The sequence below is a fragment of the Mytilus trossulus genome, chromosome 11, assembly GCF_036588685.1.
Source record: "Mytilus trossulus isolate FHL-02 chromosome 11, PNRI_Mtr1.1.1.hap1, whole genome shotgun sequence".
Lineage (NCBI taxonomy): Eukaryota > Metazoa > Mollusca > Bivalvia > Mytilida > Mytilidae > Mytilus > Mytilus trossulus.
In genome coordinates this window covers 55,698,915-55,725,735 of record NC_086383.1, presented here as the reverse complement: position 1 = coordinate 55,725,735, position 26,821 = coordinate 55,698,915, and the positions used below count along the sequence as shown (strand labels likewise).

Genomic DNA, 26,821 nt, shown 5'->3' with positions numbered 1-26,821 from the left:
GGATAAAAACCGCAATTTTTATACGTGTGCATGTCAAACAAATTTCGTTGTAGAAGGGTCTAAAAACAGCACAAACAACATTTTCCAAAAGACCAAAAAGTGAAAAAGTATATTTAAACAAAACGCATTTGACTAACAGGTCGAACAACTGATGTTCTATAACCCTGCTGACTGCCATTGACGATTGCCAAATAAAATTGATCACAAGATGTAACAAAATGGATCTGAATATAAATTTAATACGTCACAGAAAGAAAGAAAAAAATGTTAACTTGTGGCTACGATGTATTGCCACAAACATTCGGTGTCAATATTTCTTTAGTACACCAGATCTAGATTTCGACAATGTATGTCTCTTCAGTGATGTTAGGGATCGAAACGGTATTTGGAAGGCCATATAATTTACTCTCAATTTAAGATTGACTCTTGAATTTTAAGAGACAATATAGGATGAACGGATCATATAAACCGGAGGGAAAATATGATACATATATATATATATAAACTAACAAACAAACACATCCTGGTGTTTGATTAAGTTCTTTCATGTCCTTGTTTTAACGAGAAACTCGTGTTTTTATCAAGCACATGAATTCTAAGAAGGACTGTTTTATGTAAATACCATGTGGCCGTTTTCTTTTGATTAATAAGTTCATGTTAACCTTGTGAACCAATGACTAAACAGCACTTGTATAAAAGCAAAGCTGATGAGATTTTATTCGAAACGGTGTGAGTTTGTTGATTCTCAAAAGTAAGTATATTTTACTTATTAGTTTATATATTATCCTTGATACTATTGGTTCTCTCATATCAACACGAGGCGTTACAGAAATACAAAGGGTAAATATTCAAACATAGCAATTATTTTAATTGTAAGAGTATGTAACTCCTTTAGTCTGAAATTCCAACTTAATATTTCTCAATTTGTAAAAGTGGAACTCGATTATTAAACGTCCGAAAATTGTAACTCTGCAACCCTGCAACTCTGTAATTCTTAATTTCGATTGTGGTTACGCATACTTTCTTAATGATATATTTGTGCTTTATACATTTTTAATTCGAAGTCAACATGATTATTTATACCTTACATATCTGTTTTTTGAAAAGTGTATTGTAATAAATAAACAATTTACTGACATAAATCGTACAACTGGTAAGTACATAAACAACGAATTAACTTACCTTCTTGTTAAAAGTGAAATATTTAAAATCGAGAATTTATTGATTTTTAGCAGGAAGTGGTTACGTTATCTATAAATTACAAATGTAGATTTTTACACATTAACATTTGATGAAAATTGAAGAGAGTTAACTTTTCCTCCCCATGACTTTGATTGTGGTTTTCGGGTCCTTTGTATTTATCCCTCTAATTTCCAACCTATGCCGAAATAACAAGTTTAAAGTAAGTCACTTAAAGCATTTATAATCTGGTTGGTAAAATGTCAGAAATATCGCATACTGTTGTAGAAAACAAAAAGTACAGCTGTAATGATTTTGTACAGATTTAAAGACCTTAAAGAAAAATGCCATCGGTGTATAATACATTCATGGAAAATTATCTTTAACTTTCGATATTTGAATTTAAAGATAATTGGCACGAATTGATATTGACTTTGCTTAAGAAATAATTGATGCAAGTTATATTTAATTGGTTGTTTTGACATGGGTAGGCATTATATTCGTGATTATTTTTGCCCGAGCGATAGTGACTCACGGTTTTCTATCAAGATACGTCCTAATTTCTGGACCAATACGTCAGGGCTGTCCAATATCGCCGATGCTTTACATTTTACAAGCAGAGCCGATGGCAGCCACAATTAGGGCTAATCCAAAAATTCAAGGAATAAATTTACCCCACCCTAACATAGAAAATGAAAAGAAAGAGGTTAAGATTAACATGTTTTCAGACGATACACAATTTTTTAATAGAACAGAGGAATCAATCGAGGAATCATTCAAGGTTTAAGAAATATATGAGAAAGCATCGGGAGCTAAGATAAATTATGAAAAGACTGTAGGGGTATATTTGGGTCGTTGGAAAAATAGAATACCAAAATATAAAAAAATTAGGTGGTCAAGCGAACCAATTAAAGCATTGGGAGTTATGCATGGATACAGTGTTGATATAAAAGATATATGGTTAGAAAAAATAAAGAAGATTAAGGCGTGTCTTGAGGTTTGGAAATCTCGTGATCTAACATTGAAGGGCAGTATCTTAATATTAAAATCATTGATTATATCTAAAATAGGATTCGAAATCGAAATGCGAGGTATACCTGAAAAATATAAAAAAGAAATAAACAATGTCATGTGGAATTTTATATGGGAGGGAAAAGTAAATTTAATTAAAAGGGACGTGTGTTGCTTACCGGTAGAGAAAGGAGGGATTGGTATAATCAATATAGACTCGTTCAGTAAATCCAAACAAATCAAAAGTTTGCAAACGATTTTAAGATCAAAAACCGATAACTGGAACACAATAGCCTAATGGTGGCTACAGAAGTTTGATATCAAATATAATTGTGATAATTTTTTAAGTGTTCGGATCTACGAGGATTACAAATGGAAAATTTTCCAAAATACTATCTTGAGTTAATTTTAAAAACGTGGTCAAAATTTTTAAGTATACAAAGTCCAATAAATAAAAACGACATCCTAAACCAACAACTTTTTGGAAACATAAAAATTCAATACAACAAAAAACCTATTTTTTCGCTAACTTCGGAAAAAGTGGAATTCATACAATAAAAGATACTTGGGTTGAAGAAACGAAAAATAACAAAAGTGACAACTTCATATACAATATTCTTAAAGATAAAAGAAACTGGATCTCGGAATGGACAAGGCTGAAAAAAGCTTTTCCAAAATTGTTAAAGGACAGACTAAAAAATGTTCAAGTTGATCCCGAACCCCCCCCCCCCCCCCCCAAAAAAAAATGGTCATTACATTAAAAATATATTTGAATTCTATGATAAACAGAATAAAGTAGTAATCCCAAGTGAGATATCTTTGAAATTAATCCAATATACGTTAAATTTAGATATAGTTCCAAACTGTCAAATAAAATGGAATATTCAGTATAATTCGGAATTACCGTGGAAAAAGATCTGGATAAATTTAAATAAATGTATATCCTCTAGGAAAGCAAATCAAATTAGCCGGAAAATTCTTCACAACATTATCTATACGGAGCAAAAACTATTTAGAATCGGCAAATCAAATGAAACGAAACTCTCACACACATTTTTCACACCTGTAACATTATAATGGTTGTTTTGGAACACATTTTTGATGCGCTTAAAAAATATAATGTACTTAATAACACAGTATATATTCCATTGAGCGAAGAACTTATCATACTAGGAATGTACGATTACAACAAAAAGTACAATGTCATAACTAATACGATTATGAATACAGTTAAATTGATTATTTGGAAATGTAGGAATATAATCAAATATCAGTCTAAAAGTTTTACTTCCAGTCAATCATATCATATGCAAAACGGGAACTGAGAATTTTAAATGAATCTATGAATAAATCATTATCTTCCAAAAAAGAAAATTTTGCAGCTGAAATAAAACTTATGATAAATCTTATACATTAGTGAGTGACTTAATAATTTGTACTTTCCTTTCATTTTTCGAACATTATACATCCAACAATAGAAATATAAAATACACGCATTTACAATGTCGAGCATGTTACCTATAAAATCACTGACCGACACATTACAAGGTAATCCAGGTGTTAAAAGTACAAAAAATTAAATGTCAATTATACTGAGTAAAGATAAATTATTGTGTAGATTGTAGTGTGTCTTTAGGGGACTTTTGATGTATTTTTATCAATGTTATCAATATTTTATACGCAAACTCAATCGGTGTAATTAATATGAATGTATAACTTATGTATGCCAAAAATATAAAATCTTTAAAAAAAAAAGGCCAAGCAATGGTACACAAAACACTACATGTCAAACTAAAGACTAAACGTCACAAGAACTCTACCAAAAAATAAGATTAAAGCCCCCAATTTGGAATTTTACTAACTTTTTTGACTGATGTAAAAAAGAACAAAATTGAGAACGGAAACGAGATATGTGTCAAAGAGCAGATGTGGGTAGACCCTGTTACTCATATGGTGTATCTTTTGTTGCTCATGGCAAGTACAAAAATCTCTTTTGGTGATGACACAGACGAGGAAAAGATACCGGATTTGTATCTCCAACATTTGGATAATATCATATGAAACGTGCATGTATGTTACGTGTATAAACAAACAAGTATATATTTGTTTAGGGGCCAGCTGAAGTACGCCTCCGGGTTCGGGAATTTCTCGCTACATTGAAGACCTGTTGGTGACCTTCTGCTGTAGTTTTTTTTTTTCTACGGGCGGGTTGTTGTTCCTTTGACACATTCCCCATTTTCATTCTCAATTTTATAACATTTAAATATTATATTTAAAAAAAACCAACGTGTCGTTGTTTCCTTTCACATCAGTCAAATCGCAAATTACATTGCAATCAGTCAAAACTAGAAGACATGTCGCTGCTTACATTCCCACTAATCAAAACTAGAACGAAATGTCGTTGGTTCCATTCACATCAATCAGTTAAATCTCTGATCACTTTCCCAAGTTAGAACGACATGTTGCTGTTCAGAGTTTTATTAGTCAAAATTGAAAAAAAACATTTCGCTGTTTCATTTTAATCAGTCAAATCTCTGTTGCAATTCCCTTTAGACAACATTAGACTGACATTTTGCTGTTTATATTCACATCAGTCAAACCAAAACGACATTTCGCTTTTTTATTCACACCAGTAAAATAGCTGTTTAAGTTACCGTTATTCATAGCTAGAACGACATGCTGAAGTTTCCTTACTTATTAGTAAAACTGCTGTGTACATTCCCAACAGTCAAAACTAGAACGACATATTACTGTTTACCATCTCATCAGTCAATATATACAGAAATGTTTATATCCATAGTACGATCTTTTCTTTATGAAGTCCTTTGTTTTGTAGATGTCATTACTTCTACGGTTGACGCTTCTATTTGTTATTTGTTCTGTTATCATGGAAAACGCAAACGGGGCATGTTGTCGTCGTAAACGCGGAGGACGTTGCGGCGACTGCACTAAACCAACACCTTGCTGTGGATATAAAAGATGTAACATATTTTGTTGTGGATGCAATTGTCGTAAGGGGGGATGCGGCGGCAGACGAAAACGTCAATTGTCACATGATACTACCGATAGGTCTACATATATGACGTTTATTGGCCTAGATATCAACAAGTGAGTACAATCAACAAACAATTATCGATAGTTGAAAAAATGATTCACATTTACATCAAAAGTTATCACCCTTCATATATGTCATGGTTTGGTGTAGTATTGTTGCTGTCCGTTAACATTTATCTGCATTTTTTTTCAATGAATGACGTTACTTTTTCGCATAAGGAAAGTATTGCTTTAAATTAATAATGGTTAAGTCACTTAGTGATGTAGGAAGACATCATTCACAATTCAAGTAGACGCTTGGCAAAGAAGAAGAGCATCATTCAAAACACGAGTAGACATTTTGATATGCACTAGGACATAATTTGAAATTCATTTAAACATTTGGTGATGAAGGCGTTCACCATTCAAAACACGCAAAGACACTTAGCGATGAAGTAGAGCATCCTTCCAAACTTTTAAATTATACACGTGGTAATGCAGTAGGGCATCATTCGAAACTCAATGAAAAACTTGGCGGTATTGTAAGGCATCATTCAAACCTCTATAAGACAATAAGTGGTGTAGAAAGTCAGCATTCAACTTTATTTGACACTGGACGATCGATGTTGCTGAGTATCATTCAAAACTGTATAAGAAACATGTAGTAGGGCATAATTCAAAATATGAACAAACTTTAAGCGAAGTACTAAGACATGATACAAAACACAATTAGACACTGTACTAGGACATTTAAAACTCATTAATACACTTGCTGACGCAGGAGGTAATCATTCTAAACACGAAAAGACACTTAGCGATATAGTTGGACAACAGTCAAACCTCAATTAGACACTTGATGATGTAGGAAGACATCATTTAGAAGTCGATTAGAAACTTATTGGTGATATAGAAAGACAAAAATACAAGTCCTTGTATCACCATATATTAAATGAAATAGGTCAGAATCTGAATATTTTTATCTTGTTACACAATAATACTAATCAACCGGCCTTTTACTGCAAATGATCAACAGCTTCATCTTGCTACATTGTAACCCATACATATTTACTTAATTTGCGTATCAGAATTATTGCACATATATACGTATAATGCAATTGTGATAGGCGACTGAATATTTTTACACCAGTGTTATACATATATATGAAAAAATATATACATTCCTTTTGGTGCATTCTTAACAGTTAATGAACAACAAAATGATTGAACTATTATTTTTCAAAATATCTTTTATAACTCTTATTTTTTGTAAAGAAATGGGATGATGGAACAGTTTGAGTTCATTAATACACTTGCTGACGCAGGAGGTAATCATTCTAAACACGAAAAGACACTTAGCGATATAGTTGGACAACAGTCAAACCTCAATTAGACACTTGATGATGTAGGAAGACATCATTTAGAAGTCGATTAGAAACTTATTGGTGATATAGAAAGACAAAAATACAAGTCCTTGTATCACCATATATTAAATGAAATAGGTCAGAATCTGAATATTTTTATCTTGTTACACAATAATACTAATCAACCGGCCTTTTACTGCAAATGATCAACAGCTTCATCTTGCTACATTGTAACCCATACATATTTACTTAATTTGCGTATCAGAATTATTGCACATATATACGTATAATGCAATTGTGATAGGCGACTGAATATTTTTACACCAGTGTTATACATATATATGAAAAAATATATACATTCCTTTTGGTGCATTCTTAACAGTTAATGAACAACAAAATGATTGAACTATTATTTTTCAAAATATCTTTTATAACTCTTATTTTTTGTAAAGAAATGGGATGATGGAACAGTTTGAGTTCAGCAAAGCCTTAGAACAGATGCACATAACGGACAACACGACCGTGTTTCACCATTGGTCAATCATGGACGAAGATAAAGATGGACTTATCACTATAGAAGAATTTGATCGAGAAAAATTATAGATGGCCCAGAACATATTTCTTTTTGTAACTAAAAGTGAAGACTGAACAGTAAAAATACGTTCAATTTGAAATTAAATTAAACAGATATCGCATAACTTTGTTAATTGTATTTGTCTTAAAGTCATATCAAACCTCAAATTAAATAAAAATTATGCATATGTTTTTAATAAATAAATGGGTAGTTTTCCTTTTAAAACTTATGTACATATACTTTTTTCTGAAGATTTTTTTTTAAAGTCGTCCACATTTAGAAGAACTTTACACTTTTTTTAATTGCTTGCATCCGGGAAGCAATTCGCAGACATATTTTCATAAAATTGAGAATGGAAATGGGGAATGTGTCAAAGAGACAACAACCCGACCAAAATAAAAAAACACAACAGCAGAAGGTCACCAACAGGTCTTCAATGTAGCGAGAAATTCCCGCACCTGGAGGCGTCCTTCAGCTGGCCCCTAAACAAATATATACTAGTTCAGTGATAATGAACGCCATACTAATTTCCAAATTGTACACAAGAAACTAAAATTTAAATAATACAAGACTAACAAAGGCCAGAGGCTCCTGACTTGGGACAGGCGCAAAAATGCGGCGGGGTTAAACATGTTTGTGAGATCTCAACCCTCCCCCTATACCTCTAACCAGTGTAGAAAAGTAAAAGCATAACAATATATAAATGTATACATCAGTATACAAATGACCTTCGCGTGACCAACTCGTAAAAATCGGGTACTCGCAATACGCATGACTCTGTCATTAAAATAAACTATTATATGATTGTTCATGTTATACACGAGATCAATGTTTACTATCAGGTGACAATTGGTAAATTACGGCTTCAAATACGACAATGAAGTAGATGCCATTTTTCACATCATAACAGAGAGAGAAAGAAAAAAAATGACGATTATACGATATGTTTGCGAAAAAAAAAACGTGCACAGAGGACTTAGTTTATGATGTATACATGCATTGGTGAAATAATTGGATCAACATTTCTTTTGCACCAGTCAGTCGTTTCATATGACTTTAAATGACATGTTCAATTTACTTTTACTTTCACCACATAATCACACTATTTTTTAAACAAAACATAATTAATTCTTAAATTTGAGGTCAGAACATATCTATTGTAGTATTATTTACATTTAAAAATCGTGGTATCAATGCCTATGACCCAAATTTCAACACGACTCTAAATAACATGTTTCTTTTTTTTATTTCATCAATTTTATGTGTTATTAATGATACACATAATAGTTTAACATGAAAGATATCAAGCGATCAAACAATCACACACTCAAAGAAGTACAGAAAATACATTACAAAAGGAAAACTACGAAATAAACAACACCAATAAAGCCATATATACAGTAAGATGATTTATAATAACAAAAAAAAAAATTAAAAAGGACGAAATACAACACTTGTACAACGAAAAAGCAAAACAGACCTCTATAAAACAAAACAAGACAGGACAGGAATTACGTAATACCGGAATGTTTGGCCATGGCAGATAGAATTCATACTTGATATGTTGGATGTCAAATCGGCATTCAAATAAACAGAATTATGCAGTAAACTTTAATAAGAAAGCAACCAAAAAGTAAAAACCAAAAGATAGAAAGCTTTCCAACCGAATAGCCTGTACAATGTTTCATGATCTCGTTTAGTTGGATGGATGTGTTATCTGAAACCATTAACAAAATTTAAAGAAAAAAAACAGAAACTGTTAAATATTTGCCCACGGCACAACATTTTCTAATAACATACATTTTACGAATTACACTAGAAAACCACTGTTAAGGTACCGCACTTGGCTCTTGAATTTTCATTGTCAATACGTAATTCGTAAAAATCAGATAACAAGAAAATAAATACACATACAGCTAGTTTAAGGAATATGTGCCCATGAGAGGCACAACTCGATCATTGGCATACAATGTAGCAAAAAGATACATTACTGTAAGTTACTAACAATAGTTACAGAAATGGTACTTTGTATAATACTGGTATAACAGACAACAAAACAAAAGAACGATATAATAGTGGAGTGCCTTTTACCATTAAATTTAAATTTGTAATGAACCTTTCTAACATACGGCTAAATTATATGTCAACCTAAAGCTCAACATCTGTACTATATGATTATAGTTGCACAATGCCATGTTACCGCCATCTACGAAAACACAGATTTTAAGCACTTCTTTTATAAACAGTGTATGAAGTCAATATAAGATTTTAAAAAACAAATTCCCAAGAATGTGAAAACATTTAACGGTAAAAGATATATGCGGTCATCATGCAATTGCTGGATACTAAGGGGATGAAACCTCGACTTATCAATGTGTATTGTAACAGCCATACTAAAAAATTACACTCGCCTATAAATACAAACACTTTTTTTTTCTTTACGAAATAGGTATTGACATTAAACAAATCAAAAACTGATTACTAAAACTGAAATGTCACAGAATTCATTCATAAATATTGAAAAACGTGTGTTCTTCAAAAGTTTGAACGCATATATCCCATTGAAAATGAAATAGGACATATCTAGAAATTGATGTTGAGGGCTGGTTGAGAACAAAACTTTGCGACAAAAGAGATAATTTATTTCTATATAGTAGCATTCAAGCAGCGTTTGCATCTGGAGTATATATCTACCAATTGATACGCTATTCCAGAGCTTGTATTTACTTTCATGTTTAACTTGACAGAGGGTAGCTGCTCGAAAGAACACTATTAAATAAAGACACAAGTAGTATACTGTTATTCAAAAGATTTAAATTGATTGAGAAAACAAATCCTGGTAACAAACTAAAATCGAGGGAAACACATCAACTATAAGAGAAAAACAAAGGAACAACAGGAACACTGATGAAGTGCAACAAAAACTAACGCCAAAACATAGAAACGAACTTTTTGGTAACAACTTCAATATTCCTGACTTGGTACAGGACATGTAAGAAAACATGGTAATTAAGTTGAACCTGGTTTTTAACTAGAGTTCATAATGCGAAGTTGAAATCATCTCTTCGAAAATTTAATGGACGCCATTACGATTTGGTTGACAGTTATGGCTCCGCAATTTGTATCCAACTTAAGAGATTGAATGTCTCTTTGATATCGGTCACATTTCTTTTAGTAAAGAACGTTTAAAAAATTGTGGTTTAATGTATTATAATTACGAATTGATTATATATATTACAGTGAGCAAATGAACTTATTTACCGTGCAAAACTTATCACCAGGTAAGTATTTACATGAGCGACATGACGGGTTCCACATGTGGAGCAGGATCTGCTTACCCTATGGAGCATCTGAGATCACCTAGATGTATTTGATTTTTTAGCAAACAAATAATGATAACATTAGACAAATTTGGATTTGTGATAAAAAAAAAAAAAAGATTATTTACCTAAAATTGCATTTTTCGGCAAACATTGCGCAACTAACCTCACATTTTTGTTTCAGTTATAACTGCTGTATCATGTTCTATACGTGTCATAAATTCTTTCGTGAAATTTTATCGTACAAGAATCAGTTTAAAGATTCTTTCTTAATTATCACCAAAATTGTGAAAGTTTAATCTTGACCTTTGACCTTGATTTAACGGAAATGATCATACGATTTTTTTAAGACCGAACAAAACAAAAAGTACAGATAATAAGCTTTCGAATGATATATAATACAGCCGGGTATTTCTTTACGAAATAAGTATTGAGATTAGATTCACGTGGATTAAATTTTTTAAACTATTCCAGAACATACCTTATATTTAAAATAATAGTTTTGTAATTCATGCGTTAGAATTTTCAAATAGATTAGGATGTATAATTTAATTTCCACTAAATATCAGCTCTTACATAGTTTACGACTTTCTTCCATGTTCTTCATATGGAAATGTCTGTACGAAGTAAGAATTATGACAGTTGTTTTCCATTCGTTAAATTTGTTTGACCTTTTGATTTTTCCATTTTATAAAATAAGTTGTAAGGCATTCTACAACACAGTGGGTAATAATTTAAAAGGGCATCATTACAAACTTGCTTTGACACTTGGTATTATAGTCTGGTATTATTCTTATAAACTAGACATTTTGCGATTTATTGGAGCATCAAGAGTGCGGCACGAGTAGAAACTTATCCTAATTGAAGAGCACTAGTTTTGGCTTCAATGTTGTCTTATGGCAACGAATTCATAAGGCTTTTCTACCTCAGGAATAGATTACTACTTCAGTTTAATCATGTATATCTATTATATAGTCATTTAAAAAAAAAACACTGTTTGCAGAACTATGTATTATTCCTGATAATGATGATGTTTTTGTCCCAGGCGGATAACACTGACCTCACAACTTTTTGGAACTTTTGGTCCTCGTCGATCTCCAACTTTGTAGTTGTTTTTGCTTTCAAACTTTTTATATCTGAGCATAGTTTTGTGTAGACGTAGCGCGCGTCTGCGTATAAAAATATATTTTTACCTGTTACCTTTTGATGGCTATTATTCGTTGTTTCTATGTCCTATATTTTCTCCCATTTATCTGTTTATTTATTGTAACCCTAGCTGTCGTGTTATGTTGTCAATTTTAATGTTATAATTAACACTGTCATTAAAGCGGGAGGTTTGGCATGCCACAAAACCAGGTTCAACCCACCATTTTTTCATAAAATGCCCTGTACCAAGTCAGTAAAATGGCCATTGTTACATTAAAGTTCGTTTTTGTATGTGTTACGTTTCGGTGTTGTGTCTCTGATGTGTCGTAGTTCTCTTATATTCGATACTTTCCCCTCGGTTTTAGTTTGTAACACGGATTTGTTTTTTCTCTATCGATTTATGAATTTTGAACAGCGGTATACTTCTGTTGCCTTTATTTACCTAAGCTGTATTTGGCAAAACTTTTAGGAAATGTTGGTCCTCAATGCTCTTCAACGTCGTACTTTATATGTCCTTTTAACATTTTTTTATTCGAGAGTCAATGATGAGTCTTTTGTAGACGGAACGCGCGTCTGGCGTAAATATAAAAATTTTCATCCTGGTATCTATGATGAGTCTATTTTCACTCATTCAATATCTTAACATAGTTTTTAACCGTAAATATTCCGACAGGTTTCAGTGTGTACACCATGTGTAAACAATCTTCAGGAACATTTTTATGTTACTTTCAACATGTTCAAGAAGGAGGGATGATACCACCTTTTCTGTACTTTACGTTTTGTTAACATTTGTTATACGTTGTCTAACGAAAATGAGTTAAAATAAGAAGGTGTTGTGTTCGCGTTTGATAATTGAAGACAAGGTTTAGTTCAACGAGGTAAATTGAGGTTTATAACCTTTTTTTATAAATGTTTATAAAAATTTCCATAAATAACCCCTCTAGTTTTATTACTGTAATACCCAAAAATGACTACTGTTCTTTTTTTTTCTATGAAAAAAAACATTTCGATGTTTAATGTGTGAAAAATTTGGAGAGCATAATTTGCTGCCAAATTTTCAATTACTCATATACCATAAACATAATTCAATTCAATTCAATTCAATTCAAATCTTTATTGCCATAAAACTACATATTTATAGTATGTGACACAACATAAATAAAGATCATTAATATACACAATAAAAGTATATATTTTAAGAGTCCTCTGTCCTCAGTTCAATAGACTGTTTTAAAGGATCCTAGATTATTTTCCTGGATGTGTGAAATTGGGTTGAGTATATATTTTATTTTATCTATGTCCTTTAAATTTATAAAGTGGATATTCTCATTTATCAAAAAATCAAAATAACCTTTTCTATTATTATGGTTTCTATTACAATATAAACAACTTTAATTTGTTTTCTGCATTTCATGTTTCTTTATTGACTTACTATCAACTTCACTGGGGTAAAGCTGATGACCGTAACTGCATTCACGGTCATCCCAAGATGTCAGCTGAAAAATTAGGTCAGTATTTTTATTGTCTGTTAAGGTGTTTCTACATCATTTTCTTTATAAAGCATACTTTGATATGATGTAGATTTATAAAAGATTTACACGGAAGTCACAAATCTCTACCGAGGAACGTGTATAAAACGGGAATTTGTATTTGAAAAATTCGCTAGGATGACCGTAAATCGTAATCGAGATGACCGTAACAGGATGAGCGATTCATAACAAGGCTGACCGTAATTGGTTAAAAGATGACCGTTAATTTGTTAATGATGACCGTAATTTATAAAGAATGACTAAATTTAAAAGGATGACCGTCAATTGAAAGAAATATCCATATATGTATGCATTGTTTTTTTGGTGAGTTTGTCGCGATAGGGGATCGGTTAGTTCTTTTTAACTATTTGGCGTATTTTGAGTTTATATGAAAATGATAGTAAATATTATAATCGATGTTCTGAGTAGTTTTGATTTAAATGGACACTATAGAAAATAGACACCTGCAAACAATATGTGATTTTAACTGTGTAACTCAGTGGACCGTATTAAATGAAACTCGTTTGTCTGTTTATTTTGCTATCTTCTGCATATTTAAAAAAAAATGCAACTCAAAAACCAGTTAAGTTAGGTTTTTTTCTCAAACATAGACTTTATATAACTTTTACATATATAAAGGTCCTGTCATGCTTTAAGGTTTATGTACCCTTCTGTAGCAGTTTTTGTACGAATTTTTTTTAAACATCAATTGTATCAAAACTACAGATATAATGAATAATAGATACAGTCCATTTTAAACATATACTAGGGGGAAACTTGATGCAAAGCATTATTATTTATTGTTGCATTGCATTTAATAGAAAAATAGCACTGTGTGGCAAATAAACCATGATTTTTACAGAAAATCCACAGCCTAAAGAGATTTTTGTTGTAAAATTTGAAACATAGATTACTCACTTGCTTTTCTATGATATGCTAGTGTTTATTTTTCACCAAAAGTTCTAACCAACCTGTACGGGAGGAAGGTAGAAAGACCAGTCACGATTGGTTTTACATTCGTCTTTTCTCTTTTAATTAAATAAAAATAATAATAAACCTTTTTGGACAAATGTAGAGTTCATAAGATAAAAATATTCCCTGTTGAACACCTCTCCGCCCCCCTTTTTGTACTCTGTATTTTCAATCCTCGAATTAAGCTTTCCAATCTAATTAAAATTAAAACCTTGCTTTCTAACCAATCTGTTCACGTACCGGACCGGCAACTTTCTTTATTCTATACAAAAATCTACAGTGCCGTTATACACATGCATGTTGTTTGCTTGGAGTATACGCCCCGAAAAGAAAGGAATAGCCTATCTCCAAGATTCTATATTCCTGCATCACGTGATTTTTACCACGTGGAGCTAACATTAGAATAAATACCGGATATGGAAAGTGAAACTACAATTCAAAACATAAAGTCCGAAGGCACAAAAGAGAAAAAAGAAGGGTGTTTTGGCAAAGGGTGTCGGGATAATTCTCTCTGTGTTCAAAATATACATGAAATATTTGCCAATGCCTATTTTTTGTTCTATAAATTCTAACCCAGAGTTTTCTATCTGTTACTCCATGCCAAGAAATCCTCGCTAAAAATTCCGGTCGACCTCCTACGGCACCAATTAGTATTTAAAGATTTGATTTCATTCAACAAATTAATTTATGACCTTCATGTACGTGTCGCTTAGAACACAGCCATATACCAAATGGTCAATATTAATCATCCATGTAATTTGCTCTATGGGGTGTTTGCAGAATTTCAAGGCAATTTCTTGGCATGAATTTCAAAATACCTCGTGCAGAGTAACGAAAGTCGACCGCACCCTAAAAGGTGTACTTGATTTGGTCCATATTTTTATTTGTTCTAACCAATAACTACATTAATAAAATTGTATTAAGGAAATCAAAGCTAGCACTGCATGCAATAATCCTATATCTATCGGTCATCAATTTTTTGTCTATCTTTATGATAATGTTGTCTGATAAATACGTCTTACAACAACACGATTAATTATTTGATACAAAAAAGTTAATACAATTAATACGGATATTTCTTAGAAATGACGGTTATTCTATGAAAGTTACGGTCATCCTTTATAAATACGGTCATCCTTTCGAAATTACGGTCATCATTTTACCAATCACGGTCATCCTTATTATATGTTACGGTCATCTTGAAAATATTTTAAAGATGATTTACGGTCATCTTAGCGAATTTTTCAAATCCAATTTCCCGTTCTATACACGTTCCTCGGTAGAGATTTGTGACTTCCGTGTGAATCTTTTATAAATTTACATCGTACCAATGTATGCTTTGTAAAGAAAATTATGTAGAAACACCTTAACAGACAATAAAAAAACTGACCTAATTTTTCAGCTGACATCTTGGGATGACCGTGAATGCAGTTACGGTCATCAGCTTTACCCCAGTGAACTTATAGAATAACATTGAGAATGGAAATGGGGAATGTGTCAAAGAGACAACAACCCGACCATAGAACAGACAACAGCAGAAGGTCACCAAAAAGTCTTCAATACAGCGAGAAATTCCCACACCCGGAGAAATCTTTTATATAAATGAAATCCTACTTCTTTTGAAAAAAACCGATTATCATTGATTTACGTTCCAAACAATATAAGTAAATTAAATCGATGATTGAACATTATCACAGTACGGTTTTGCATAATCACACTTGCGTGTTGTATGTTAAACAAAATCATGTGAAGTCCTCGGGTGTATTCTTGATTTTCACTTTGTACTTTGGAAAATATATAGTGTCTAGTTGTAGAAATACCTTTTGAATTCAATGGCTTTAACATGTTTAATATATTCTGCATACTTAAGAACATCAATCATATTTCAAAATATTTTTTCTTAACTATTACCTTTTTTAAAAACAAAGGTATGATGGACCAGTTTGAATTAACTAAGCTTTGAATAAGATGCAAGTCATGGGCAACATAACAGTTCTTCATCATTGCTCAGTCGTGGACGAAGAAAAAGTTTGAATAACTACACTGGAAGAATTTGACAGCAAAATTACAGTTGACTAGTAACATGTTTCGTTTAATGACTAAAAGTGATAAATTAAAAAAACCAAAAACATTTGTATAATATCATTTAGTTCCCACGACATTACAACAATAACATATTGAACTGGTACTTCCTTTAACAACAAGATGGACAAATGAATTAACTACAATATCCTTGTGAACCGGAATTGTGACGGATTTAGTGCTTTTCATTGCTTTATTTTAACGATTAACACCGTTGTTTAGAGTTGTAATCCTGACAAGGAATGTTTTCCTATATTTCATGTTTTACCGTTGCCTAAGAAATATAAAGTGTATGTCAACTATGTGAACTCACAGCAATAAATAATAATATGTGTACACATATATTTATATAGCAAAGCTGATGAGATTTTATTCTATACGTTGTGAGCTTTTTTAATCACCACAGTGAGTTTATCGTACATGTAACTATTATAGTAAGGTATGTTCCTATATTTTCTTTATATTTACTAACTGAACATACTGTTTCTATTCATTTCCATGACATGCAAGAAACTATTTTATGTCGCTCATTTCAGAAAAAGTCACAATGGTAAGCCATTCAATGCGATTTGTTTTAAATTGTCAGAATGTAACTCCTCTTACTTGAAGTTTCTGTAAATTATTGCTGTCAATCAAAAGGGCGGTTACTCGTCTGGTAGTTTTATCAACGAAAGTTGTTTTTTTGTCGTTTGAAAATGATGATTGCATTGTGGTTGATTATCAGTGCTGTGAAACTGTTAATTATGGTTATTGGTCGTTGAACAAGAATGAATTACATCTGTAGCTGAAGTCAAAAAGTGGAAAATATTTGAGAACTACAAGTTAATTATGTAAGCCATGCTTTAAAAGAGAGACAAAAGATACCAGAGGGACAGTCGAACTCATAGATAGAACATTAACTTGTTGCTAATTTGTTATAAATTGACTGTCGTCTAAACCTAAACTCAAATCCTATGTTCAATATGTTGTGCATGTTCTCCACATGTTATGGTTGATCATTTACAGAAATGTTGACCCTGTCCTTTCTTTATTAGTCTATCCCAATGCTGAGTAATGCAGCGGTTGCTTTTGTTGCTGCCTAGGATATTAAGTTTTATTTTGTTGTTTTAACATTTATCAAACAACAAGTTTTCTCGTGTAAATTGTTTCTCATTTTTTCTGACTGGTCATTCTTAAGCTTTCTTCACGAAATGCGTTTTGCTCATTGTTATATACTACAAGATAACCTATAGCTTCTTAAACGCATGTCATGAAGTCTTCTTCTTGTTATACATATCTGGAAATACTGCTGAATGCAAGTTCTGTGGTACACACTTTCTTAATGTCACAATGTAAATACAGGATTCGATTGCTGTACGCAAACTTGAACAAATCCGTGGTAGTCAAACTAATTTTTAACAGCGTCTTTAAAATGTTCAAAGGGATGACTTCTACCTAAGTTTTTGTGAATACTGATTCATTAGCTTCTGTGTAAGCAGTGATTTTCTACAGAACAGAACACAAAATGAACAGCAAACAATAATAATTCTTAGTAAAACCGGCAATGCTATGACAAAAATACTAAAAACCAGGAAATTGAGAGATAAACAACATTTTATAAAGCACTATATAGAAAACTCAAAACGGAAAAACACGGAAACCATGCATAAGATAGAAGTTGCTCTGGCGAAGTAGGTAAATCTTGTGCCATATGTTATGTCTGTCGTCTTGCTTATGCATATAGCAAATACAAATGCGATGAAAGTCATTCGGCGATGTAACAATCGATTGACAGCGGATACATTTATTTAGATCACCCCTAGTTTTTGGTGAGTATCCTGTTCGGTCTTTAAAATTTGCTCATGTTGTGTATTGTGTACCATACTTTGGCTTTTAGCCCTTTTCCTGGTTTGCCATAGCTTCATCGGTTATTTTTGACTTATCAGGTTGGACGTTTCTTTGGTATCTTGTTGTCTATTTTTTGTTACATATGTAACGAAACGTGCATATAGTGCGTATACAAATATTTTTGTAGAACTTATAAGGTCAATAGCAACAGACCGACCGCTGGTTGCATTCCCATCAGTGAAATCCAAAACAATTTGTCGCTACATCTTTTGATTCAAATCAGATAGTACTAGTATTACATATCGTTGTATACCTTCCCGTCACTCAGTATATACTGAAATTTAAATACAAATTTGATATAATACAAATTGTTTGATAAGAATTCACTTGTTTTGTAGATGTCTTTGTTTGAAAGAAAACTTCTACGACTGACGCTTCTCTTTGTAATTTGGTCCGTTGTCATGGAAACGACAAACGGCGCATGTTGTCGCAAACCTTTTAAAAAGCATTGCTGGGATTGCACACCCAGTACTCCTTGTTGTGGATATGGTTCTTGTAACATATTCTGTTGCGGATGTGACTGTCGTAAAGAGCCAAGCGGAAAACTTTGTTTTGGACGTGGAGATAATTGCATATGTATCAAAATCAGACGAAAGCGTCAATTGTCATTTGATACTACAGATGTTTCTGCTTATCATACATTTCTAGGATTCGATATCAACAAGTTAGTTTTAGCAACACAGATTTCTCAACTGGTAGTAACACACACAAATATCCCATTAAAATTTAAAGTTATGATCCTACATATCTACATTTAGCTCTTTAGTTCTTTTTTTAATTTGTATGAAAAAAAAGACCTTTTAAAATATTGCTTCAATTACAAATAAGTTGGACACTTGACGATTTAGAAAAACATCAGGTCAAACTGAATGAAGCACTTGATGAGGAAGTTGAGCGTCATTTAAAACATTGGAGATCACTGGGTGATTTAGATACTTTCTAAAACAAAATAGGTTTCAATGTTAAATGAATGAAATATCTAGAGAGAAGCGTTTAACGCCAAATTTCCTATATTTTCTATGTATTAAACACAAGAACACAAACCTTTAACTTTTAACCTGCAGTCTTTTGAAAAACATCTTTTTTTGTAAATATAATAGTCAAAAACCAATATACACAATTAAGACTAATAGCACTAGCATGTCAAAGTAAATGAATCTTATGACAACTCTTTGAAAAAATCGATAGTAGGTCATGTCAGGTCAAAGGTAAACTTTCTGTCCATATCCAATATATCCTTATTTTCCCATGGCAACCTTATTTTCCGACAATTTTCATCCAGGAAGGTCTTAAATACGGGACCTACCTATAGTACTTGCTAGTTTTTTCTTTTCTTCCTGAACATACGTTAACTATTGACACAAGTCTTTAAGCAATCAGCAACCAATCAATCGTATTGCAGGATTTTCAAAGATGTTAGTATGTTTTGAACAAAACAGTTAATAAAAAAAAAATGATTGAATCTATAATATTAGAAAAAATCTTATTTTTTTTCTACAGAAATGGGATGATGGAACAGTTTGAGTTTAGTAAAGCTTTGGAACAGATGCACATCACGGACAACATGACCGTGTTTCATCATTGGTCAATCATGGACGAAGACAAAGATGGGATTATAAGTCTTGAAGAATTTGACAGAGAAAAATTATAGCTGATCTAGAACATGTTCCTTTTTATACATAAACGTCAAGATTGAACAGGAGAAAACATTGGATATTGAAAATTAAATTAGACCGAACTATTGTATTACTTCGCAATTTTTTGTATAAACTTTGTTTAAATTCGAAATGGTCGATTTATCTTTACTTTCACCAAAAACCGACAAGTTTTGTGCGGGAATTTCTCGCTACATTGAAGACCTGTTGGTGACCTTCTGCTGTTGTTTTTTATTTGGTCGGGTTGTTGTCTCTTTGACACATTCCCCATTTCCATTCTCAATTTTAAACATTTCTGTATTCTTAACTATGAGATAAGAATCAATGAACCAATCTATTATAGTATTTTATCGCTGCGTTGGAGACCAATTGGTGGCCTTTGAGTGTTGTTTGCTTTTTTGGTTGGACTGTTTCATATGTCCATTCCCAATTGTATATACAAATCGTTTAAGGATTGCCAATGAGACAACTTCCAACAATACACCAAATGGTTTTTTTCCTTAATTTTTTTTTATAACTTTTTCTTTAACTTAATGACGAAATCAATAATGAACAAAATAACTTTTAAAATATGTTGAAAATATACCAAAGCCGTAAAGCAATCAGTAAAATACAAAAATATCATAACAGACGGAAAAGTACGACATTAACACAATTCATAAAACAACAAAAACAACAAGGTGACTGTTAGAGACAATACAGACATTAAAAAAATAAATAAATCGAAAGCACGAAATACAACACTTAAACTAAGGAAAAGTAAAACAAAAAGTTGAATCACAAAAATACTGAACTCCGAGGAAAATACAAAACGGAAAGTCCCTCATCAAATTGCAAAATCAAAAGCTCAAACACATCCAACAAATGGAAACAGCTGTCATATTCCTGAATTGGTACAGGTATGTAGAAAGTGATGGATTAAACCTGGTTTTCGGCTGCCAAACCTCTATAAAACAAAACAAGACAGGAATTATGATATCTCGCTGTAATTTTTCTTTTAATTGTGTCATGACAAATTGACATTTAGATAAACAGTACTGTGTGGTATAATCTAATGAGAAAGAAACAAAAAGCGAAAACCAAACGATGCAAATCATTCCAACCGAAAAGACTGTATAATATGTCATGTGCTCATTTAGTAATATGTATGTTTTATTTGAAACTATCATCGTATAGAAAAGTTTTCAAGAAATTAAACAGAAACTGTTAAATATTTGTCAATACATAACACGAATTACACAAAAAAAACACTCATAAGATTGTACTTGGCACTAAGATGTTCACTGCCAACACCTTATTCGTAATTATCAGTAACACGAAATAAATACACATGCAGCTTTCATTATGTAATCATTAGCTGTAAAACTTGATTATTGACAGCAAAAGGTTATATTTATATAACAGAAGGTTAGATAAATGTAAGCACATAAAAGGTACTTTGTATAATACTGGTAAAACAGACATCAAAAGCAATACAAAGTACGATATAAACACAAACACTTATTATTTATTTGTGTTCTAATGTTAAAGAACTATGTATAGACAGTTTATGAAATATCTTTCACGCTTTATATTGTTAATGTGTCATTTACTAATAGAAAAAAAAGAGGATACTATTTTAATTTGTTATCAAATGGTTTGTTTTAATGACTGTTTTCATTTGTTTTGTTGAACATCAGTGTATCTGTTGTTCCTTTGTTTTGCTCTTATAGTTTTTGTGTTTCCCTCTGTTTATTTTTTTACCACGTTTTTTTTTTCTTTAAATCGATAGACGACTTTATTTAGCGGTGCACTACTGCTGTATTTATTTACATCCCTCGATAGTCACTGCATATATTTAGGATTGTATGATTTTTTATGTTTGAGTACAAATTATCGTTCGTAATTACGTCTGCTGAATCCTAGTTAAGTTTGCCAATTATGTCTGTTAAGTTTGTTGAACCAATTGGTGTTAATACAGTACCTTTTTACGAGTATGTTTACGAGAGTAACATGGCCGATGTAAACTATAGAGCAGGAACTTGTCAGTATTTAGTAAAAGGAAAAAAATATAATGCTAAGTTCACGAAGTACGTTGAATGAAATATCTTCATTGATTTTATTTCAAAATTTTAAAAAGAACTTAAAATCTTCACATTTAGTTTTATCGGGATATGCTCTTTGACAACTATAATTTTTCTCGGTCAAATTCCTCCAGGGTAATAACTCCGTCTCTATCTTCGTCCATGACTAACCAATGGTGAAACACGGTCATGTTGTCCGTTATATGCATCTGTTCTAAGGCTCTACTGAACTCAAATTGTTCCATCATCCCATTTCTTTTAAAAAAAATGAAGTTAAAATTATATGTTTTTTTCAAATTAAATAGATGAAAAGGCTACCTAAATTACATTCAAAATTATAATTGACTAACAAGTAGAATAACTAGATTACATTATTAGACGAATATAAAAAAGAACTTATTTATCTGCATGACAAATAAGAATAATTACAATACTAGCATTGTCGTACGTTAGGAAACTAACGGATAATAAATCAGATGAAGACAACCTTTTAAATAATCAGTTTCAGAAAGCATTTTCTGACAAAACAACAAGTTAACCTTTACCAGACAAGGGCAATTATATTTTCTTAAATATAAAACATCCCTTGACACAGTGTCTGATTAAGTTCTAAATAATACCCTAATACATAAAGACGTGCCCAATCGAGTGTTGAACATGTGTTCACCAATTCGATCTTTTTAATTTTAGATGACGACGTGACTTATCAAGTGTTTATCATTGTCCTACGTTATCATCTAGGGTCGAATCATTTTTTTGTTAGGGGTATAATCTACTAAATCAACAAATGCATACTTTAGTTTCGAATGATGGCCTCTATATAATAAGTGTGTAATTGAGTTCAGAGAATGCCACCATTCTATTAACCACTGTCTAATTTATCATGCTTTGAGCCGATGATGCATCCCTAGACCACAATATGTCTTATCTTTTGAACGATGACTTACCATACTTCTTATCTACTTTTAAAAAGATATAGTACTACATCGCCAAGTGATATGCCAATTTCTAAATGAAAGCAGAACTTTCCTAAACGACCGTTTATATATAAAGTATGTACCATAATATGTCTATTTTTCTTTTTCGTTTTTAGCCCTGGCGTTGTCAGGTTGTTTCCCTTTCTATATAACGCATCATTCATATTTATAAAAGGAAAAACTAGTATTACGTAACTGTTAATGAACAGAAACAGAAATACATATTTTCATTATGATAACTTTTGATGTTAATAGACCACTTCCGCGTTTCTCCATCACCGGAAAAACTCGTCAATTACGCACGCCTTGATGATGTCACTTACCAGATACAGGGATGGACTATAACCCTGCACTATTAACGTTCATCAAGCGTCTTAGTGATCGTCATTGTGCAGGATAAACTAGAAACAGTTTTTGTTCGGTAGGCACTTAATCACAATTTCCTAAGCAGTGCTGATTTTCAATTATGATAATTCAATTTGACGAATAATTTGTGCAATATGGCATCATAGTTTCCCGATCCAATACTCAAATTTGCAACGGAAGTTATGATGCCCCTAAACGCACGAATGATGTGCACAAAAACCAGAAGATTTTGACGTAAATGCATTGAACTCAAAAGTTATCTATTGAGAAATGTGTGTTGCCTATACTTACTTATTGATATCTAAACCCGTAAACGTTTCATAAGCAGAAATATCGGTAGTAGCAAATGACACTTGACGTTTTACTCTGCAATTGTCTCTGTAACATCTGCATGTATCTCCACGTCCGTAACAATGTTTCCCTGCTGGTTCTTTACGACAGTCACATCCGCAACAGAATATGTTACAGGAATGATATCCACAGCAAGGTGTCCCGACAGCGCAATCTGCACAATGTTTATTAAAAGGTTTATGGCAACAAGCACCACTTGTCGTTCCTATGACAACCGACAAAATTACAAATAAAAGTGTCATCTGCATAAGTTTTCTTTCAGTTAATGACATCTAAAAAAAAACAACAGAAATGAACAAACAAATCACACTATATCATTTCCAAATGTTGGTACATGCAGAATGACAAGAATGTAAACTGGTTTTGTCTGATATGAGATTAAACAGCCACACGTCCTTTGTAGTTTATTAACATAATGACTTTTTGATTGGTTGATTAATTTGTGTTACCCGTCATTTCATCACTATTGCCCTATTCAACCAATATCTATTAGTAAAAAAGGACGTGGATGTAAGAAACTTTAAGTTATCGTACGGTATTTAACAATAAGAAAAAATCAATGGATAAAACACGCCTAAATATCGACACAAGGTTCAGAAAATCAGCAGTCCGATGTATGCTTAAACAATTAACTAGAATTAATAATACAGGGCAAAACGCAACCGACTGCAACTATTGATTCATGCTTTAAGATTGTGGAAAGTAAATATAGATTAGGGCGGGGTTTAAATCATGTTTGCGACCGTTTAACCCGTAAACATAAGCTGGAACATTGCGTTACATGCGTACCACGAGAGCAAACTGAACAAATGTTTCATAAAAAAGACCATTTTAAACAATTTACCAGTAATAGGAAGTTCATTAAAATCTAGAATGGCATTAATGGCATAGGCATAGGGTCTTAGTCCTAATTATCCTTACCTGAAAAGGCTTAAAGTTGCTTTTTGTATTTATATTTCTGGTAAATATGTACACGTACATTAGCAAACTATACCATATAGTTTGATAAGTTTAATTTTCATTTACTAGCAGGTGGTCGACTGATCTTCCCTGAGTTCGTACATACTAATTGTTGATACTTCGTTAGAAAATAAAGTTTTTACAAGGAAACTAGGGTGTAAACTTTATCAGTCAAATTGTGCCTTAGTTTGTTTATTCTTTAGAGTACTTTATCAATGTTTATGGTCAAAGCTACTGACTGTTTTCTTAATTAAATTAAATTGTAACAATGTAAAAATCAAACAATGAGGATTGTAAGGGTAATATTATATTGTAGAATTTATTAGGTGTACACATGGTAGATTATAGTTGAAATCATAATCAAATATTTGACAAGTTTGTATTTGTATTCAATTTTCAATTGAAATATATATATTTTAAGGCAAAAAGAGGTGTGTTTTAAATGCATATTCACAGTACAATCATATTAGAATACATCCTATCAATATTTGGTTCAGGTTATGAATGTCCGTTTGATTACTAAAAACTCTTTTACAATTGAAATATGTCAACCGTATATGAACCATAAACATAAATTCATAAGACATTGACCCTATTTTATTTCTTTTTATTGTGACCGTTTTAAATATATTTTTTTAAATATAGAAAATTGACCCATCATTGTAAAGGGTGTCAGTTATTATAGGTCATCAACATTATACGTTATAATTAAAGTGTTCCAGAACTGCAAAAAAAGGTCGAACGATAATAGATAGTAACTCGAACTCGAAAATAAACAGACAACATCATGGCTAAAAAAAAAGAGCAATAGACAAACAAACGTACACAAAACACGACCCCAAAACATAAAGACTGACCAACATGAACCCCAACAAAAGCTTGGTGTTATCTCAGGTGCTCCGGAAGGGTAATCAGATCCTGCTTCAGATGTGTTACTCGTCGTGATGCTCATATTATCACAACAGCACGAGTTGTGATTAATGAACGTAAAATTACTGAATGCTAAACGTTATACCTTATATTATGATCGAAAATAAAGAAAATGATAAAACTAAGTATCTATTGTTAGTGTGTTAGATAAAAAACACAAAAGTTAGATTTTACTATATTTACGACATACTCACTGTAGTGAATCAAGAAAGTAAAACTGTTTAGGATTAACGTGTCGTCAGCCTTTCTTTTATATTGAAGGTGGTTTATTAATTATGAGTTCAAAATGTTAGCATGCAATTATTATTCAAAGGAAAACAACAAAACATGATAAACGGTAGTACATAAAACATTCTACGCCAGGAATGAAATTCTGAATAAAAACGAGAGTTTCTTGTTTAGATAAATACATGTACAACACTCAATCAAACACAATTTTGTTTTACCAGGATGTTTTCGTTACTTATTTTGGCTATAAACATTTATCAGTGACATAATATTTAAAAATTAAGACAGTTATATAGTTTGTTTTTGTAAATTTGTGAAACCTAAGTGAAATATATATATTTACACCAATGTTATAATGAATGCAATTGGATATGCTTTCTTGGGCGAAACTTTATATTTTATGTTTAATGTTTTTCATATATGTAAACATATGTTAACTATAATCAAATTACATGTTTCTGGATAGATTATCAAAATAACAGATTTTGAAATCCGACTTTTTGCGATAACGCCATTTTACAGCAACTTGATATAAACTATCAAGTGATATTTAAATACCACAAAGTAGAAAAACGAGCATGGCAAAACAGAGTTTTCATTCATACATACTTTTGGCAAACAACCTCGACTGGTTTTTATTTCATCCCTAGATTAACAACCGGCATGGTTTAATAAACTATAGACCGAGGTCGTGTGTCAGTAGCAGACTGGTATATTCTAACGAATTCGTAGTAACCGAACAAACTCTACACTAATACGGGTGTCGAGAATTAAATGACTGTTCTGTTTAACCATTGTCGTGTTTCCAAGTTAACTTTGCAATTGAAGATTCTTCGTTACTTCGTATATAGTCATTCTCTTTTTTCGTGCGAATCTTGAGATTCTATTCCTATAGCCTCATGCTTCCAAAACGTGTCGTGTTCCCTGTTTTATGTGAAATAAGTACACTGAAAATACTTGACAATGTTGATAGGTGTGATTGTTCTGAATTTAACAGTCATAAAAGTAAATACCCTAGTTTCGATTTGACTGCGGTGGGTCCGTTTCCGCGTACAACTTTATCTGCAACTATTTCCCAATAAAAATCGGCTGTAACTAATAGTTAAAGTTTTCTCCGAATGACGAAAGTTGAATATTTTCGGCTCCTTCTCTCTGAAGGTTTAATTTTGGCGTTTACCACAGTTTCGACATGAGCTT

General features: G+C 31.9%; 2 protein-coding genes and 1 long non-coding RNA gene across 3 annotated transcripts; 2 read left to right on the top strand and 1 right to left on the bottom strand.

Moving 5' to 3' along the window:
* Positions 1 to 592: 592 nt before the first annotated feature.
* LOC134691326 (uncharacterized) lies at positions 593 to 7,282 on the top strand. The gene is made up of 3 exons (XR_010102112.1): positions 593 to 751; positions 5,027 to 5,298; positions 7,037 to 7,282. It is a non-coding gene; the product is annotated as an uncharacterized LOC134691326 (long non-coding RNA).
* An 8,791-nt stretch (positions 7,283 to 16,073) lies between these two features.
* LOC134690479 (uncharacterized) lies at positions 16,074 to 19,821 on the top strand. The gene is made up of 3 exons (XM_063550449.1): positions 16,074 to 16,646; positions 18,433 to 18,758; positions 19,595 to 19,821. Exons 2-3 carry the CDS (start codon positions 18,433 to 18,435, stop codon positions 19,743 to 19,745), a joined length of 477 nt encoding a protein of 158 aa, XP_063406519.1. The 5' UTR covers positions 16,074 to 16,646; the 3' UTR covers positions 19,746 to 19,821.
* Positions 19,822 to 21,823: 2,002 nt separating this feature from the next.
* Positions 21,824 to 25,689, bottom strand: LOC134690478 (uncharacterized). Its single transcript, XM_063550448.1, has 3 exons — positions 25,591 to 25,689; positions 23,447 to 23,778; positions 21,824 to 22,067 (listed from the first exon to the last, which is right to left on the bottom strand). The coding sequence occupies exons 2-3, from the start codon at positions 23,776 to 23,778 to the stop codon at positions 21,917 to 21,919; spliced, it is 483 nt and encodes a 160-aa protein (XP_063406518.1). The 5' UTR covers positions 25,591 to 25,689; the 3' UTR covers positions 21,824 to 21,916.
* Positions 25,690 to 26,821: the final 1,132 nt, after the last annotated feature.

Bases quoted from the DNA above. Each gene is read 5' to 3' on its own strand.
- LOC134690479 (XM_063550449.1), top strand. From the start codon at position 18,433: ATGTCTTTGTTTGAAAGAAAACTTCTACGACTGACGCTTCTCTTTGTA. The intron at 18,759-19,594 runs GTTAGTTTTAGC...TTTTTTCTACAG, and splicing joins CTAGGATTCGATATCAACAA to AAATGGGATGATGGAACAGT.
- LOC134690478 (XM_063550448.1), bottom strand. From the start codon at position 23,778: ATGTCATTAACTGAAAGAAAACTTATGCAGATGACACTTTTATTTGTA. The intron at 22,068-23,446 runs GTAAGTATAGGC...TTTTTTTAAAAG, and splicing joins ACGGGTTTAGATATCAATAA to AAATGGGATGATGGAACAAT.